A 19,806-nucleotide genomic window follows, 5' to 3' on the forward strand; every position below is an offset into this window, starting at 1 on the left:
TGTTTCTGATTGTTTCTCAGGGTATTTTTGGGCGTCGGAGAGAAGAGCTGGGGGCTACAGGTAATGGGGCAGCTGCTGTGACTCCATCTCAGCCAGCCGTGCCCATGCAGTACGGTGACATGAAAGCAGCACTGGATAAAGAGCGAGCTCGCTGCTCTGAACTGGAGGAGGCTCTGCAGAAGATGAGGATAGAACTGCGCTCTCTACGAGAAGAAGGTGAGAAGCTGAGTTATCTCCAGTCTCTTTCTGCCCCTCACCCCACCTGTGCTGTCTGTTTCTCTTAGCTTCTTTCTGTCTCTCAGTTGTCTCTCTTTCTCTCTCTCATTTGAAATTAACAATACATTACGTGAGAATTTTAGGGGTTTTTTGTTTGTTTTTAATTTTTTATTTCAGTGGTATTTCTTGTCCGCTTTTTCAGCCTTCAGTTCTATTTGCTGTCTTGTTTGTTTGTTATTGTCCTCACTAGGTCTGCTGTACAATTGTTATGATCTCATGTTCTCATCCTTTGACATCCTAAGGGGCAAACTCAAGTCAGGCCAAATTATATTTATGGTCACATGACTATCTTCTGCAGTCTGAATGGAGTTATGATGTGACTGTCCTTTTCCACTGTAACAGATACAGCTGAGTCCAGTCATATACTCATAACATTATTTTTTCTTCCTGAAAACTCGAGTTTAAAAACTTGAAATATGACTTGTTCCAAGAAGAGCTTAATCTAAGTAACAGTTTCTTTTTAATAATAAGATAAATTTGCATCCCATTTACCAGACAAGCAAAGTATTTAAATAAAAATGTAACATGAGGTTTCTGAGCCGTTCAGTGTCAACATTTAATGTTTGATGGGTGGTATCAGGTATGTTAGATTAGGCTTAAAGTTTAGAATTGCAGGTAGATAAGTCTTCAGTGGCAGTTTCAAGCAGTTGCAGCTATCAGAAAACCTCACAAATAATGACTAAAATTTCATAGTGCTGGAGAGGAATGTAAAAAGATAACAAACTGCTTTTTGATATCAGTAGCCAGCATAAAGACTACTACAGAAATTGAAGAAATGGATATGTGAAAACTCTAGCAAGAAATATAAGAACTGACAGGATAATAGGATAATAAAGAATTTCAACATCTTCACAGTCAAACACAGTATACACAAGTCTGGATTGTTTTGGGAGAAAAGCATACAAGGATACAGATACCACAATTGAACATTTTAGGTCTTGACTCCGTTTACGTCATGAAACTGTACCTATGAGGAGAAGATCACAGTAAAACATAGTGGAGGATCACTGATGTTTTTTTTTTTTTGAGGGGAGATGTTTGCGTCAGGGACGGGAACTCTGCAGAAAGAAGAATAAATTCAGTCCAGAAATTCTAGACTTTAGAGCAAAGCCTCCTTCTATCAATCAGAAAGCTAAAAAGTAAGCATGGATGGATCCCACAACAGAGCAATGATCCAAAGCATAAAGCACAGTCAACTGAGGCATGGTGTAAAAAAGAAGAAAGTAAAAAGTTTTGGACTTTCCAGGATCCAGATTTGACTATAACTGAAAATCTGTGGGTAGACGTTAAGAAACAGAAACAGACTGGCTGCAAATATGCCAGTAAAAATGGGCTACATTTACAGCTGTGAGGATACAAAAGCTGCTCAGAGGATACCCATAGAGGCTGGTGGAAGTTTTAAAACAAAGTGTGGACATACAAGGTATTAAACAGTATTTCGTAAAAGGACAATGCAAACGTTTGAACTGATATCAATTTCTTTGTCACTATCATTTTCTCAGCTCCACCAAATCTAGCCCTTTCAGGGCATTTCACCTCTCATTTCTGTGTGGCATCTCTAGCAGCTCATTTTAAGGCTCAGGAGCATGTGGCCCCCTCTACACCTGCCTCGGCTCGCCACCAGATACTCATGTCGGCCATTGTTAAATCCCCCGAACGACAGCCTAACCCAAGCAGCCTTCTGAACCCAGCCAGCTCAGCCCGCCGCAAAGAGACCTCCACACCCGAGGGTGAGCCACATCACCTCTTCACTCAGGTCACTTGCAGTTGTAGCTAAAGTTTAGCTACCCTGATCAATTTAAATGTTTTGATTGATGTTTTTGATAGTTTAGTTTGATTTTCTAAGTTACACTAAGCAGATATTCTACTGTTAACAGGAAAATCTGTAAATATTCCTGCACAATTCATGTTTATTGGCAAGTAAACAATACTTACACATTAAATGTGCTCGGTACAAGATGTTGTCACCTACACATTCAGTTTTTCTTTTATCCCCCTTTAATAGTAACAGCTTCTACTATTCAAGGTAGACTTTACAATATTTGTTGGAACAATGTTGTGAAGATTTGATAGTTTTGAAGTTACTAACATTAATTCTTGATAATTTTTTATTCAAAAACACCACTCTAGCTAATTTCATGGATATTAGATGATGTTTCATCACTGTTGAGAAGAACACAGGACGGGAGGGGGTCTTTTTACCCCACAGTGACAGCAGACTTGTTGTGGCAACTGCTCCAAAATATCTGTTTCAATTGGTGCTTTTTTTTAATGGTTATTATTCAAACTATGGGTGCTGCTGCTGAAAACCTATGTCCGCTTCTCTTTGTACATGTGGTATATATTCACTTGACAAAATTAACAAAATATCTGTTTGGTCAGGCTGCTCTAACTGTTGCATAAAATTGTAAGGCTGCAACATTGTTAATGTATGCTTAAATAGACAGCTGAAAGAATGGAAGGTTTGCCATGCTGTAGTGTTCAACATCTTGGACATTCGTTTCCTAAAAATCCCTTGCCCCCCCACTCTGTTTATCTCCTGCTCCCTCTTTCCTTCTCTCTCTTTCTCCCTCTCTCTCTTTCTGACAAAAGAGGGATGGATGTAATGTGTTCTCTCTGTCTGTGCTCCATTCTGCTGTCTTCCCTCTGTCTTCGTCTGTCCCTGTGAAACCTGAGACCTCTTTGTCTTCTCTTATCTCTTCTACTATTTTCAGAGAAGAGGAGGGTTACGTTTGAAAGTAAGTCTCTTGTTCGCTTCCCTCTTTCTCTCTTCATCTTTCTTCCACTCTCCTTCGTCTGCTTGTCCATCTCCCTGGTGAGATATTGTTCATTGGGTGGATTTATGAAGCTATGCACTTCAGGAATTCGGTCCCCCCCCTTTGGAAGTCCTAAAAATAGTATTGAAGCATTGTGTTTTCTGATATTAGGCCTATAGTTTGCTGAAGGATTTTTTAGGATTTTAGGATTTTTAGGTCTGTTACTGATTGTAATGCGGTAAATAGCTGATTACATGATGTGTCTGCCAATATTTTAATCCCTAAAGCTGGGATGACAAATAGATCTTATTCGGCACAGACTGGGCTTAAATATTAATAGTATTTTCATATTTAGAGCTGGAATGAGTAATGGTGTGTTTAACTTTATGGATTGCTTTCAGCACAAAAGATATTACAAGCATATTTATTTCATTCAGTAGAACAGTATAGGTTTAAACAATCATTAGTATGTTTTAATATTTGCATATGTTTGTTTGCTAAGCCATGGCACAGTTTAAAGTTTTCTGTGATATAATGAGTGTGAAATACACAGCTACAAACTGAAATTCTTGTGAAAAAACACAATGACTGAAATGCATTATAAGTTAAAGGCTAACACAAATGACAGAATATAGTTATACGCTGATTTTGACTTTGTTTCTGTTCCTGGTAAGAAATATGATATTATTTATTTCTAGCAAATATATTCAGTTTCTCGCTTTAACTTATTAAACTGCACAGACACGCACGTAGGAAGATATATGGGTTGACTAACATATAGCCCTTAATAAGGCCATTTGCAAATGTGTTCTTATACATCTGAATAAGTATATACACCATATCTTCAGTGGTACATTAATACGATGTGCAGGTTTTATACACGTCTGTATTGTTCCAAATGAGATGTGCATAGCGGAGTAAGCCTCTCTCTCCACTCTGGCCCAAGCACTTTACCATCCCATTGAGTCTGCCAATCAAGCCTGACACCCACCACAAATAAAGCACTTCTCTCCCCTACTCTCTCTCTAGCTCTCTCATTCAAACTTGATCGCTCCTTTGATTCAATAATTGGGTTTCGACTCCAGCTCCTGTCATTGCCCTGAAGCATGCAGTCTACTGCCGTTGGCTTTGATATGAGATTGCACTGTCTCTCTCTCTCTCTCATCTGTAATTTTGGCAGTTGTTGTTCTAAACTCTGCTTTTAGGATTTTGCTTCCCCATACTTCTTCAAACTCTTTCTCTCTATCTCTCTATGTCTACACCCCTGCAGTGCACAGAGCCCTGCATGTGAACAGCATATGTTGACGAACACAGTCAGTCTCTCGGCCTTCTCCTCACTCTGTTTTCTTTACAATCTGGAAGAAGCTTATCCTGTATTTCTTTAGCCATGCTATTTATTAGATAATTTTCATTCTGAAAATTCTATTATAGTACCAGTCAAAGGTTTAGACTTAGCTGATTTATTTTGTAAAATGCCCCGAACTTCCCACAAGTAGTTTACACAACCAGCAAAGTCTAGGCATTCCTGGAACATTATTACTGTAAAAGCCCTGTCAGTGAGTCCTAGGTTTGGTCGAACTATATATTAAACACTACATCTATTAGTTTGTGAGTCGCAACTGCTGGTTTTGACATAGTGTAGTGCTCCAGTGAATTGCCTCTGAGTGAGGATGGCTTAGGTTTGGCTTAAATTAAGCTTTACATTCAGTCAGAACACCCCTTTGCTGATAAATCTACTTTAGAGCTTGTGAAACAGATTATTTCAGCATGATGAGAAGATAAGCTATACTGCTAGCATTCTAAAAGGAAGATAGCAGTGTTTCAGGGGAATATGGGGGACAGCTCACTAAAACTATGCTGTCCAATACTTTCTAATGATTATTCTTACTAAATATTTAAGGGGATGGATTTTTTGTAATTGTATATTTGAGGGAAGTTGCACAATGGGAAATTATTCCTAAATTCATCAAATTAGGAATGGGGAAAATAATTTATTCCATTAAACTGAAGTTCTCACTCATGCATCGTTGCAGTCACACAGGTCACATTTTGAATATCTATGTAATAAAAAGCCTAAATTACAGTAAACATACTACAGCAAACCATAGATGCAGCTTTGTTTAACCACCAACTCAGGATATTGCTAATAGGCTAACCCAGTAAGAATCCTGGCTAACACTAATCCAGTTAGTCTTTAAGTAGAAATGCTAACTGTATGATACACTGTATATCAGCAGCACACAAAGTAAAGCTTTATATCGAATGTCTTTTAAAAGATTCCAATATCCATAGCCTTGCAACCTTACTTGAATAAAAAGGATTTTCTTCATTTAAAAAAAAAAAGTTGTTAAAATGTTTTGCCTGGACATTTGTTGTAGTGCTCTATGGTACTATATATCCTTCATGGTATAGGAATAAAATTAACTTTATTTTATTTTATTTTTTATTTTTTTTTATATAATTTCACTCACAAATGACAGGATGAGGTATCTAGAGAGTTCTTGCCCTCGGTTGACACACATTAAATGGTTTTAATGATTTAAACACATCAGTATGTTTGTTTTTGTTTCTTGTCATTTCCTTCAATGCAGCAAGTGTTCTTTATCAGAGCAAAACTTTTGATACAAGAACATGAAGGCCATAATTGATTATATAAATATTAATCTAAATCTTTTATTTTCATCTTTGCAGAGTATGGACGGCGTGTGAAGGAGAGGATGCACCACAACATTCCTCATCGTTTCACTGTGGGACTCAACATGAGAGCAGCTAAATGTGCAGTGTGCCTGGATACAGTGCACTTTGGCCGACAGGCTGCAACATGCCTGGGTACACATACAGACACAATCACATCATTTCACGCTTTCTATACCAGGGTTGTCCATACATAGGGTCGAAGAACACGTCAGTGTTGAGGGAGAGAAAAAGATAATGATAAAAAATTTGAATGGTAGGGTACGAGACAAAATATTGACATGGTGATATATCGTATTGTTTTTGATATGTGATGTCAAATATAGACATTATTATTGAAATATTATTATATTGTTGATATATATTGGTTCTCAAATTAAATAATTAATTCTGGTATTTGCTTATTCTGGATTATTTAATCCTCTTTGTTTACACAGATGTATTTTAGAGAATTGTTTTGCAGTACATGAACTATCACAGTATCATGATGTCATCATGGGCAACATATCGTGATAATATCATATTGTGAGATTGTGAGTCCCACCCCTAGTAAACCCCCACCACCACCAAATTCTTTCATCCTCTTTGGTCCTCCAGGCTTCATGCTAACCACAACTCATCCCAAGTGTTGTCTGTCATAAAGCTGGTGTCAGATTTTTCTGACCTGGTTTGTGTTGTGAAACAAATTTTGCATTTGAAGTCTGACCTTTTTCTCTTCCATCAAACTCTTATCTGTTCTTTGTTTTCTCTCATTACTCTCTCAGAATGTCATACTCTGTGCCATCCTAAGTGCTCCCCGTGTCTTCCCGCTACATGCGGCCTTCCTCCCGAATACGCCACCCACTTTTCCGAGGCTCTCTGCAGAGACAAGGCCAACTCTCCAGCACTGCAGGTCAAAGAAGCTTCTGGCCATGTGCGCCTTGAGGGCTGGATGAAGCAGCCCAGGTAGGAGAGTATACCTCACGGTTAAAAGTTTGAAGGAGCATGGGAAATATGGAACTATATCCTTACATGTGTACATTAAAAAAAGTGATGTGTGAGCTTTTGATGATCACTGTGATTGTCCCGCAGGAATGGCAAACGTGGTCAGCAGGGCTGGGAGAGCAAGTATGTAGTTCTGGATGGAACCAAAGTCTCCATTTTTGAGTCTGAACCCAGTGAAGGTACTTGACTTGTTTTTCCTTCAGTTTGTGTAGCAGGACTGTAAGATTAATCCAATGTTTTTGTCGATGGTATGTGAATTTAAGCGCTAAAGAAACTGCAGAGGGCAGCAGATATTGAACGGCTTAAAGACATTGTACAGGAACAGATTCAGAGTGATTTCATTACCTTGTAAGGGAATGTAATATCACCTAGCATCAGATTAATGAAATTCATGTCTATGAGGGGAATTGAAGAGGTCTTTCTTGTCATTCCTCAATATAACTTGTATACTTTGCAATGAATGTCATTCTTCAGGCCCATGTGTAGAACAGCTACTCTGCTTCCAACCTTTAACCAATAAAATTATTGGTTACTGTATGTACTGTATAATGTTTGAATTATGAGGAAATCTGTGGAGTTCAGATATGAACAATAGCAATAGGTTTATATGGGTCTTGTCTATTTTTGTTTACAGCACTTTTAGAAATAGAGAAAAATGTTTAATATGAACAAAAGATCTGAGGAATCTGTTGAATCCAATAAATAAAATTGCATATTGCAGTCATAATATTTGACTTCTTGCTTTTTTTGCACATTATTATTTTACATCTACATCATGCAGGCCTAGTATGTGTAGATGCATACATAAGTGTGTGATAATATTTGATTGTGTAGATAATGTGTCTGAGTATATTTGTGTTTTAGACTCAGTGAAGCCACAGGAGGAGTTTGAGCTCTGTTTACCGGATGGTGAGGTGACAGTGCATGGGGCTGTTGGGGCTTCGGAGCTCATCAACACTGCTAAGTCAGGTCAGAGTCCAGCAGTGCAATGGCCAAAGCTGAGTCTGTCAGTTTACTGACATAGCTAATGTTGGATGTCCATATACTTGACTTGAAGTTTGTGTTCATGCAGATATCCCATATGTACTGAAGCTTGAGTCTCATCCTCACACTACATGTTGGCCGGGTCAGTCTCTCTACTTCATGGCTCCCAGTTTTCCTGATAAACAGCGCTGGGTGGCTGTTTTGGAGTCAGTGGTGGCTGGCAGCAGGGGTTCCCGTGACAAAAGTGAATCAGACGCGGTGAGTTGGCTGTATGTTAACGTAATACTGGTATACACTGGCCTTGATGCCAACTTTAGAGGTCTAAAAACACCAATGACCAGTAATATCAGTCAAAATAATTCTATATTGGTTTTAGAATTTAATTCTGTCCTCGAAATCCTTAATGTATATGGCTTTATTGAATTACATGATTGTCAGTCCTTAATTGGGCGGCACGGTGGTGCAGCAGTTAGTGTCGCAGTCACACAGCTCCAGGGACCTGGAGGTTGTAGGTTCGAGCCCTGCTCTAGGTGCCTGTCTGTGAGGAGTTTGGTGTGTCCACGTGGGTCCTCTGGGTGCTCCGGTTTTCTCCCACAGTCCAAAAACACACGTCGGGGACTCATAAGATTGTCCATAAGTGTGAGTATGCGTACCTAGACACAGGAATGCTAACTGCTGCACCACCGTGCCACCCAATTAAGGACTGATAAATAGGGAGGGTTGCGTCAGGAAAGGCATCTAGCGTAAAACTTGTGCCAGATCGATGGTGCGGTTTGCGGTTGATCCGCTGTGGAGGACCCCTGATGGGAAGGAGCAGCCGAAAGAAGAAGAATCCTTAATTGTGAAACTTTAATAAACAACAGAAACGTCCACTCTTAACTATTGAAATAGACATATTTTCATGGGGAGGAAGCAACCCAGAACTCATTTGGAGATAAAAATGGACCTACTCAGAACACCCCACAATTACAAATTTCAAACATTTTTTGTCAGGAGTTTGTTAATTGGAATTCTAACACCCACTTTGCTTCCACTCTGATAAATCCCACTCATATTTGGCCTAAATATTTTTACTAACAGTGGTACCCAGACATTCTCATAGAGAGATCACATCTGCCTCTCTGAGACTAATTATATTCATAATCTGTTAAATATTATTTTATTGATTGAGAACATGAATGAGAAGTATGAATAAATGGAAATGAACTAGTATTTTTTTGGTTTACTCATACTTAAGCCTTGTTTGGATCAGACTAAAATTACACGGGGTTGTGGCACTTTTATTTGTTTTTAATTAGAGTTGATTTTATTTCCATCCAGATCAGCCATGTCACTGTTCCTCCTCCTCCTCCACTGAGAACATTACAGGCAGAATTATTTACTGTTTTTCACCTATATCAGTGCTCTTCAGATAATTTTCCAGGCAACTGTCGTCTTGTGTTTGGGTAAATTGGTTACTGATTGCTGTTGCTTACCGTTTTGGTCTCCTACTGGCACAACCACTGGAAACTCACCTGAATCCGGGTTTTGTGAACAAATCATGATCATAGGATCACATGATCATCTGGACTTGTAGAAAATACATGACTAGTAACTCATTTGTAAAAATGTTCGTGTCATTCAGTTACATCTCTGAAGACAACAACACCGTACACGACAACAACACATTTGCACCTACAAATCAGTTAAATGTTACAGAGCATTACTGATGGTTTTTGTAAAGTTTTTTCTATAAATTACTTGCTGCAACCGTGAGTATTTGTGTGTGTGTGCATGAATGTTTGTTATTTACTCTGCATATAACTGAAACCAGCATTGTTTCTGATCACCCCACTGAAATTGATGTGTTTACTATACTTCTCTAATGTCCTTCTCTAATTCATTCTTGGTCTTGTGCTATATTTTCCTGTCTGTCTCTTGTCTGTTCAGTCCTAATTCAATCTAATCTGTAATCCTGTGTCCTTGTGTGGTGTTTGATGAATACTATAGGCAGGTGTAGCTAAACGACAGAAGAATCTCTCTCCACTGGTGCAGGTAAACCTATTTCAGGTCTCCAGCTGAGTTTGCCTGCTGCTTGGATCTTACCCTGTACATTTCCTCTTACAAAACAAATGACAATACACAGACACACTTGTGTGCGAACACACTCCTAGGGCTGGCATATCAGAATTATTAGGTATCAGTGTCTGACCTGTATCAGCACAAATTGCTGGATGGGATATTGGGAAAAATAATCTAGATCAGATTCAGTCCTCTGGAATGTTGTTAGCTATGAATTTCTACCTGTAGCAGAGTGGTTTTGAATATTTTTAGCATAATTGATTTTATTGGAAGCATAAGTGAAATACTTTGCTGTTAAAATAATGTGATGATAATGTGCAATTATTTGTCATTTTACAACGAAATATGTTTTCTGCATTTAACCCATCTGTGGAAATGAGAACACACAATAGTGCACTAGGGGTTGTGAACACACACCCAGAGCGGTGGACAGCCATCCTCGGCGCAGAGGGGAGCAATTGTGGGTTCAATGCCTTGCTCAAAGGCACCTCAGCCATGGATTGAGGGAGGAGAACACTGATTTTCCTTTACCCCCTTCTCCCACAATTTTCCTGCTGGGAATCAAACCTCGAAACCAACTCTCATTCATAAGCCCTCTTATCAGTCATATCTCTCAGTCATAAGCCCTCTTAGGCCACAGCTCCCCATAAAATAGCTCATTTTAAGTATAGTAGTTTAAAAGAAATTAAAACAGAAAGGTTACTGACACTAAATGCTGTATTTTGCCATCTCTAACAAACACAGAAACACATTCAGGCCATTGGAAAGCATGAATTGGCATCTGCATTAATGTATGTGGTGTGGCCTGCCTCCTTGTTCAAGTGCATGGTGTATGTTGCATGCTTGCTAAACATTGTCTCTCTAAAGGACTCACTCTGGATGTCACCCTATGTTCTTTTTTTAAATTTTTTTTTTAGCCATGCTGGATTTTAAGCAAATGCTTTTTGGTATTTTTGTGTATGTGTTGCAAAGGCTGCTTCCCTTCCCATTTTAATTTGTTTAATTTTAATTTTTAATTTCTCTCTCTCTCTCTTTCTCTCTAATATCCAGAAACTATTGGGGAACTCTTTGCTGAAGCTAGAAGGGGATGATCGTTTGGATATCAACTGTACTTTACCCCTCACCGATCAGGTATTTAATTAACCTGAATTCATTTCCTCTTATCGAACACATCCAGCAGCTAAACTGGAGCAGAATGGTCTTTCCTCACAAGGGAAAATTGTGCTGTAATAATATTTGTACTTCTGTGTGAGGAGTGGTTTCAGTGCAAGTTATGTTTATATATATATATTGTGTGTGTGTTTGTTTCAGATTGTAATGGTGGGTTCAGAGGAGGGTCTGTATGCTTTAAATGTGATAAAGAACTCTCTGACGCACATCCCGGGCCTCACCTCGGTTTTCCAGATCCAGATTCTCAAAGAGCTTGACAAACTGCTCATGATAACCGGTCAGTCCTCTTTCACACACACACTCACAAACACACAAGCGCATTTGTGGCTAGGTAAAATGTCAAACACCAATTATATCTCATTTTCTTAAACCATATCATGATAATGCTACATTATATAATATAATATTTTCATTCTAATCAAGTTTATGTAAGATAGGCTGGTATATAAAGATAGAAGGTGTGATTTAAAGCTGGAGTAGGTAATTTTGTTTGGAAAAACTAACCGGAAAATCCCAGCTCTCTTTCAAGAGCCACTCCCTTGGTGTTTGAAGCAATATCTTGCCTTCAAACACCATGCACCTACCTCATGTCTCACTCACGTTTAAGAAAAACACTCATGTTCACTGTGGTTTTACTCACTGGCTTTGTCCAGTGTGATTCTGTTGGAAGCCTTCTCCCTCCGTCCAACTTTTCTTTGTTTCGCCGTGCTGTACCCATCTCTGCCTCCAGCCTTCAGTGTGCACAGGGGCAGAACGATTTAGCCGACAGGCGGGTAAGCCATCCAGTCATTTTGTTTGGTCCAGTTGAGGGGTTTCTACAGTCCTGTGGCCTGTATAGAAAATAAATATTTTTATTTATATCAGTTTATTTACTGATGGCTATGTTGTGAGAGAGAGAGTATTTCAAGAATTATAACAAAATCTTTTAGATGACCTATTGTATATCACCTACTCCAGCTTTAAGGCTACAGTAAAATCATTTTTGGTGTTTTCTGAGATTCAGACTGAAGACCAGATTCAAGGTTTATCAAACATGAAAGTTGTTCTCAGTTTTTGAGCTGTGTATAAATTTCAGACTTTTGTTTTTTTTAATTACCACATATGACAGTAATGTTCCATCATTTTGAATCATGTAAGCTTAGATCTAGACAGGCTACAGTACACCCTCCAAATGGTGGTATGTGTTTTAAAGCAATGCTATAACTAAGCCTCACAATTAAGCTATTTTCAATCAAATAAAACATGTCTTGATCAGCTCTGATACAGACTTTTCAGACTGAATCAGGACATTCCTATGGAGCCTTTAAACTGACAGAACTTCTTTTTTGCAAATATAGATTTTCCTTGAATGTTCCTTTAAATGTTCTAACTTGACAGGGCTTTGGTCTTTTCCTGTGTCTTTGTTTGTGTGTGTGTGTGTGCGCACAGGAGAGGACCGTGCTCTGTGTCTAGTGGAGATTAAGAGAGTGAAGCAGTCTCTTTCTCAGTCTCACCTTCCTGCCCAACCTGAGCTCAGCCCTTACATCTTTGAAACAGTGAAGGGGTGCCATCTCTTTGCCTCTGGCAAGGTACACACTCAAGCCATCCACTATACTCAGATAATCAGATATTTAGTTTGTGGTCACATGACCATTACCTGTGATTTATTCATGTTTAAGCAGGCGGTGGGAAGGAATCATTAACAAAATGCTGACAAAATTTTCAGAGATGCAACAAAAAATTAAAATAAAATCAGTTTTGTTCCGTATTTACAGCAGTAAACCTTTGCCGTTAATAGGGTTCCTATTTATTTTAGGAGAGCTTTTGGTTTTTCTAAGAAATCGGTTGGGGATTTTTGTCACAACTTTAATTTAATTCATAGAATATTTTCTGCTTCTCACAATCCCAAACACATTCACTGATGTTTATATCCAGACACCCATGTGACCATCCCCTTTTAAGAGGTAAATCCTTTCAGACCAGTAGCATTGAGGTGTCCTTTTACAGCAGAAGGATTAACAAAAACGCCTTTAGATTTTTTAGGTCTAAAGTGAGACGAGCTTAATTAATAATGTATTATTTAATGTTTCTAAAAATATTTTCCCCTACTTTCCACACAATGGTTTTATATGTCTTATATATGATCTCCTGAAAAATTCACAACTTGCACTTTAAGGTTGTTTGACATGATATTAATCAAATAAGGTTAGCTCTTTCTTTCTTAGTGCTGAAAAAAGTAATTCAGATGAAGACTTTATCTGAAATTTTCTATTATCTAAGTGTTTCTGAAAAGATTTGCACTTTTTACTAAATTATCTGAAACTTATATTTTTATTATTTGCTCAAATCCTGTAGATTGAGAATGGGATGTGTATCTGTGCTGCGATGCCCAATAAGATTACTATCCTGCGCTACAATGAAAGCCTCAGCAAGTTCTGTATCAGGAAGGAGATAGAGACCTCAGAGCCCTGCAGCTGTATCCACTTTACAGGATACAGCATTATCATCGGCACCAACAAGTTCTACGAGATTGAGATGAAGCAGTATGTGCTAGAGGGTAAGACCAACAATGTCACCCTCTATCACACTCACACATACAGTTTTCACACTTGGATGGACTGAGCCTGTAGTGTCTTGTCTAGTTTAGTCGCTATATTGATCCGAGGTGTCTGTCGATGTGTGTGTGGGATGTGCAGAGTTCCTGGATAAGAACGATGTTACTCTGGCCTCAGCCGTGTTCGCCGCCTCCTCCCACAGCTTCCCCATCTCCATCATTCAGGTGTCCTGTGCTCCACAGAAGGATGAGTACCTGCTCTGTTTCCACGGTAAACAAGCTACTTCCCACTCTGTGTGTGTGTGTGTGCCTAAAAATATTCTGCTTATATCTCTCCCTCATGAAAATATTAAACATATTTCAGGCCAAAAGAGCACCACAACTATTATAATAAAATCAATCGTGTTTGTAACTAATTAAGCTTCAGATGTCTCATTTCTATCACTACCGCTGTCAAAGGATGGATTCTTTCTCCATGAATTGTTATAAAATTCACCACTCTATGATATTTTTTATGTTGTGATACAATCATGCAGAAATTTAAAAAACTTGCTGGAATTTTCTTTATTACCTTTATCTCTTCAGAGTTTGGAGTGTTTGTGGACGCATACGGCCGCAGGAGTCGCACAGACGATATCAAATGGAGCAGATTGCCTCTGTCTTTTGGTAAGGCTTTCCGTACACAAATATTTATATTTTGGGTATCACATGTATAAAGAGTGCATTTTATATATTATTCTGTTATAAAGACACTAATAATTTATTTTAATTGACCACATGTTCTATTATACTTTAGAAATTAAACTGTTTTCTTTAAAGGCCACATAGGACAGATATATTTCTATGATGATTGATTTCCTTGTATTTGTGCCTCTTTCTAAAGAGGATGAGGGTAAACTGCTGTGGGATGTGAAGGTAGATATAAAATGTGATGTTTTGGCTCATATCACAAGAAAAACGCTTAATTTCTTAAGTGGGGATTGACTGGAATGTTTTGAATGATTTGTAAACATTAATAATTTAAACAAACCAAAACGCTTCAACTTTTGTCTTGTAGCTTACAGAGAGCCTTACTTGTTTGTGACTTACTTCAACTCGCTGGATGTGATTGAGGTCCAGAGCCACTCCGCTTTAGGGTAGGAAATTGAGTTATTCAAATTGATTTATTATTTTAAACTTAGCAAACATATATTTAGATATGTAATGCTTTGTGGGTGTGTTTGTTTTGTCATGTAGGCCTCACTCCTATGCTCACCTAGACATCCCTAACCCACGATACCTGGGTCCTGCCATTTCATCTGGCGCAATCTACCTGGCCTCTTCCTATCAGAACAAGCTGAGGGTCATCTGCTGCAAAGGCAACCTAGTGCAGGAGGGCTCATCTTCAGAGCAACAGAGAAACGGCTCCACGCGCAGGTCAGCTGCCCTCCATAGCATAACAGTCTCACACAAAAAGCAACAGAGTCAGAGAGCCAGCTGCTACTTTTCTGCAGTTGATTAGTAGAGTTACTAGAGACAAAGAATTCACCTCACATTCACTTTGTGTAAGTTGTTTAAAAGCATCATCTGTTTAACTTGAGTATGGGTGAAGTGGTGGAGATTCATAAGTGGTCTCCAGCTCTGTGGGTGCAGGTCTGTAATATGACGTTTGTGTGACACTCACCATACATCCTGTTCTTTACAGGAGGAAGACCGCTTTTTTTATTTGCTCCAGGGAGTGAGGAGGGTATTGCTCATTTTTAAGAACATTTAACTTTCATTATACCAAATATTATTATGTGTGTATAACAGAGAGGTGTTAAATAAAGTATGTGTATGAAGGATGCTGTATGGTATCAGTGCTGCCACCTGATGCAACTTTTGTCATATGTACTTGGTCATAAAGTGTCCATATTTTAATAATTATATGAAAAACCTGAATTGGTAAATAAGTAAATATGAAATAAAACAGGCTTTTTCCCACAGTCCAAAAACACTCTGGGAAGTGCCCTGTGATGGACTGGTGCCCGGTCTGGGTTGTGATTCTGGGTGGGCTCTGTGACTCTAATAAGGACGAAATATTTAAACTTGGATTAAGATTTAATACATTAGGATTTATAATGTGATAAATATATAATGTGTGTTTTATTACTACAACCACACTGAGAAGTTTTGACACGACACGGTAAGAGCTAGAAGATTTCTAATTTGTTTTGTTGCACGGTGATCCTACATGGTGGCTACTGACAGATACACAAGGGGGGTGATGGGAAATGCAGTTCATTGCAGTACTTATGGTGATAAACATAAAATGAATTATCGTGCATGGATGGGCATTTTTAAACATAAGCATTTATTTAACTTATTGGTAATTTAAATATATGAAATACAGATCCAGTTCTGTTACTAGCAGCACATTAATAAATAATGTTATATTTTTCTTCTTCGAATATAGTTTTAGGTTTTCTTTCCCAAAATGTGAATATTCAACTAGCCAAGATTAAAATGCCCATCCCTGTTATAAACTAAACCTGCTGTAGAAATATTCATGTAGTGAGTGTAGTGCAAAAGTCAGACATACCTCTTTTAATTTATTTTCCAGGCAAAGTTGTTCATTTTCAGAATCAGGATAAAGTAAAAAAAAAAATGTATCTGTTGACAATCACACAAAACCCAACCGATAAATATAACAGCTTATATTTAGTGTTGTATGTCTAGCTTTTGCTATTATTACAGATTGCTTTGGTTTTGGGACACTTGTTTGTTTTCAAATATTCAACAGAACTCAATTATAGTTAAATAGAAATCCATCATTTCATTAAACTTTTCCTCTTCTTCAGACAATCACCTAATAAATACCTCTAATGGAATAACGTGGTTGTATATAAATAGGTTGTATTTTGTCGATGTTCTTGACATTCCCACCACTTACACTTCCCCCTCACAGTCCAAACAAACGTGGTCCTCCTTCCTATAATGAGCACATCTCTAAGCGCCTGGCAGCTGGTCCCTCGTCTCAGGAGAGTCTGCACCAGCCTGGGACACCTCATCGTTACCGTGAGGCCCGCACCGAGTTCCGCAGAGACAAGTCCCCCTCGCGCCCACTGGAGAGAGAGAAGTCCCCAGGCCGGATGGTGGAACCGAGGCTGGAGAGATCACCAGGACGAATGATGGACCCTCGCCTGGACCGATCGCCTGGCAGAGTGATGGACCTGAGGAGAGAGAGGTCGCCCGGCCGGGCGTTCGAGGAGCCACGCCAGAGACTCCACACAGGCTCAGCACGCACACCAATCAATGGGGTAAACAAGGTACCACACAGTTAGACTAGGATTTAGGAGGTCAACAATATGGGAACGGAAGTGTCACAAAATGTTTAAAGTGTTTCTTTGAATCACTTTTGAAGCAGACTCCAGTAATCAACATTGACCTATATTTGGGCTGATTGTCAATATATCACCCTTCATCAAATCAAAACCTCCAAGAACCAATGATAAGTCATATCACAGAAACACACACACACAAAACTTGTACACAGTATGCAAATGAATTTACCACTTGCCATGTGCAGTGGAAAAGACTAGATCAATGAGTTTTAAACACAGATCTGACTCCGAATCCTATGTACTTTGTCTGGGTCTTGTCATTTCTTGGGTAAATGGTCAACAGAGTTGAAAGATCGACACGCCAGAATTTTAAGATATTTTTAAGCTGATATTTGCTCAAATGAGAATTATGAAAACTTTAGATTTTGAAGAAAATAAATAATTGTTCAGTGAATGTAGTAAAATTTCAGATGTCATCCGACATACCACACAGAGAACCACTGCTTTAAGTGAAGTTCAGTGTACAAATGTGCATGTTTCACTTTGTGGCCCTGGTTTAAAGCATTAGCAGTATTTCAGCCGATCTTGCATGTCCAAATATTATGCTAGGTGGTCTTAACTACATCCACACCTGATTCAGGGGGCTCTTGACCAAGTGGCCTTTTTTGTTTCTCTCCTTTAGATTTATTGGTTGAACTGTCTAGTTTCTAAGTAATCAACACTTAGTGTGGATTGATGTTTGGATGTAATTAAATTTAATGCGAGAAAAGGCTGATTCACATTATTTAAATAAAATGCGATCGACCAAAGTGCAGTGCGTGTTCGACTGGCATTAGCCACCTCTGTTGTAGATGATGTTAAATTTAAATGATTTATTCCCTGTAGAATACTCACTACATTTCTGTGTTTTTGTGCTCACAGGTATGGGATCAGTCATCTGTGTGAGACAATTGAGCCCTGAATCATTCAGAAGAGGAACACAAGCCCACAATTAATATATTCTACCAAGAAGAGGGATTATAGTAAGTCATGTGATCTGGTCGGCAAACCCCACAGAGGCAACCAGTGAGATCCCAGCACAGTATAGCAGTCACAGCACAATTTCTCACTGTAGAAGGCCTTACTGAAAAAATAACACCAGTTACTTAATTATTAGCTCCCATCTGGTCAGCAGTGTGTAGTTACTAACATTTCTAAACTACCTGGGAAGGGGTTGCTCAGTTACATGATCAAAACATTCCTGATTTAATGTGGAACACTGGATGTAATTCATCATTTCAGTCACCAATTTACAAACAGAGGAATGTGACATGTTTGTCCCCTTTTATTCTTTGTCACTCTTTCTGTCTGTGTCTTTTTTTCTGTCCCTTTCCTCTCCTCCCTTCCATCTTCTTGAAATGAAGCAGGTTTTCTGAAAACACGAAGGCACAAAGATGATCTTTGAGCGTAGCTTTTAATCTTTAAGGTGATCTTAACACTAGTGCTTTTGGAAAACCAGATTCAGCACACTACCCTCTATGATGTCTATCTCTCTCTGTCTCGCTTTCCTCAAAATGCAAACAGCCTGCTGGCCCTGTTCAAGTTACAGGGACTTTGTAATACTTCAGGATGTCATTTGACACTTGTATATAAGCTGATGTTTCTTTCTTTCTTTCTTTCTTTTTTTTTTTAAACACTAAAAGGGAATACTAAGGCTGGAGAAGCCATGTCTATTTTTGTTAATGAAGAAATGCGAGACGCTTGTTTGTAAAAACACGCCTTCTTGAATGTCTAAATGAAATATATGGACCACATACAACGTCCATGCGTATGCTTCAAAGTGCAACGTTTTTTCGCTTGGAATCCGGCTGGTGTATGTGATCATCTCGTCAAAGCAAATTTTGCGTATTGGCTACGGAATTGTATAACTTTTGCTACCATGAGAAAAGCTCCATCCAAGTTGTAAGATATGTATCTATAGTGTTTCTGTTTTGTTTTTTGGAGCTCCAGAAGATGACTAAGCATTACGACAAGGATTGATTGCTTTTCCTTTTTATAAGCGGCACAGGAAAAACGTAACAAATGGCAGCGGTCACAAAGCCGCCCCCCGTATTTGGACGGTCCTCAGCTTCTTACTTGAGCCTGTGTGACCTTTGACCCTCAGGATCAGAATGAATGAACTAGCAGAAATATGAAGAGAGTAGTATTTCTATTGGAAAGAATGGTCAACTGAAGTGCCATGTTCAACAAGTGGCCTACAAAAAAGAGCAGATTATCCATAGTGACTTCTCAGTTCTACCGTTCCAACAGTGCTGGGTCAAACATCAAACACTATGATAGCCATTCGTGCTGTGCAGTCTCACTGTAGCATGTAAAACTATGTGAGGAACAAACCATAAATCATTCGTTCTGTTTCTGCCTCTCGTTTCCTTTCTTCGTTACTTGATGCACTTCCTCCATTGTGATCCTAATGCTGATGTCTGACAACCGCTGACCAAACAACTAGCTTTCCTTGTAGTTTTTACTTTGTTTTTTTTAATGTCAAATCATTAACTATACTATTAAAGGAAGCTCTATCTTTCTCTGGTGTTTGTTGCCTGTTGTTTGTACTCATATTATACCCGCTGTGAGGCGAAGAAAACAGCAGGGTTTCTTCCAAACCTTTTGGACACACTTCATTCATTCATTTGTTCGTTCATTATCTGTAACCGCTTATCCAGTTCAGGGTCGTGGTGGGTCCGGGGCACAAGGCAGGAACACACCCCGGAAACACACTTTTTGAGTCACCAATCCACCTACCAAGGAGTGGTTTCTTTGGACTGTGGGAGGAAACCCACGTGGACACGGAGAATACGTTACAGTCACCTGGAGTGAGACTCGAACCCATAATTTCCAGGTCCCTGGAGCTGTGTGACTGCAACACTACCTGCTGCACCAACATGCCATCAACTTTGAGTACAGATCAGTGAAAATTGATATTTACAGGTCTAATTCTTATACCTACATCGTCAGATCTAAAACCTCAGTACATAGTTTAAAGCAGACGTAATGTAGCATTAATGTCATA

General features: G+C 38.9%; 1 protein-coding gene across 4 annotated transcripts in view; it reads left to right on the forward strand.

Annotated features, from left to right (window-relative positions):
• cita (citron rho-interacting serine/threonine kinase a) overlaps positions 1–19,447 on the forward strand; it is an 88,914-nt gene extending 69,467 nt beyond the window's left edge. The window contains exons 30-48 of one of the 4 annotated variants that reach the window (XM_066659617.1): positions 21–216; positions 1,839–2,006; positions 2,991–3,014; positions 5,724–5,861; positions 6,491–6,671; positions 6,798–6,889; positions 7,575–7,679; positions 7,783–7,952; positions 9,684–9,728; positions 10,806–10,886; positions 11,067–11,202; positions 12,354–12,493; positions 13,260–13,461; positions 13,601–13,729; positions 14,044–14,124; positions 14,516–14,594; positions 14,695–14,874; positions 16,385–16,745; positions 17,682–19,447. In XM_066659617.1, coding sequence (XP_066515714.1) covers positions 21–216; positions 1,839–2,006; positions 2,991–3,014; positions 5,724–5,861; positions 6,491–6,671; positions 6,798–6,889; positions 7,575–7,679; positions 7,783–7,952; positions 9,684–9,728; positions 10,806–10,886; positions 11,067–11,202; positions 12,354–12,493; positions 13,260–13,461; positions 13,601–13,729; positions 14,044–14,124; positions 14,516–14,594; positions 14,695–14,874; positions 16,385–16,745; positions 17,682–17,705 — 2,532 coding nt within the window. In that variant the 3' untranslated portion in view covers positions 17,706–19,447. The remainder of the gene's footprint in view (positions 1–20; positions 217–1,838; positions 2,007–2,990; positions 3,015–5,723; positions 5,862–6,490; positions 6,672–6,797; positions 6,890–7,574; positions 7,680–7,782; positions 7,953–9,683; positions 9,729–10,805; positions 10,887–11,066; positions 11,203–12,353; positions 12,494–13,259; positions 13,462–13,600; positions 13,730–14,043; positions 14,125–14,515; positions 14,595–14,694; positions 14,875–16,384; positions 16,746–17,681) is intronic. The other 3 variants (XM_066659621.1, XM_066659618.1, XM_066659619.1) reach the window with 3 other exon arrangements.
• Positions 19,448–19,806: the final 359 nt, after the last annotated feature.

The sequence above is a fragment of the Hoplias malabaricus genome, chromosome 2 (genome assembly GCF_029633855.1).
Source record: "Hoplias malabaricus isolate fHopMal1 chromosome 2, fHopMal1.hap1, whole genome shotgun sequence".
NCBI lineage: Eukaryota > Metazoa > Chordata > Actinopteri > Characiformes > Erythrinidae > Hoplias > Hoplias malabaricus.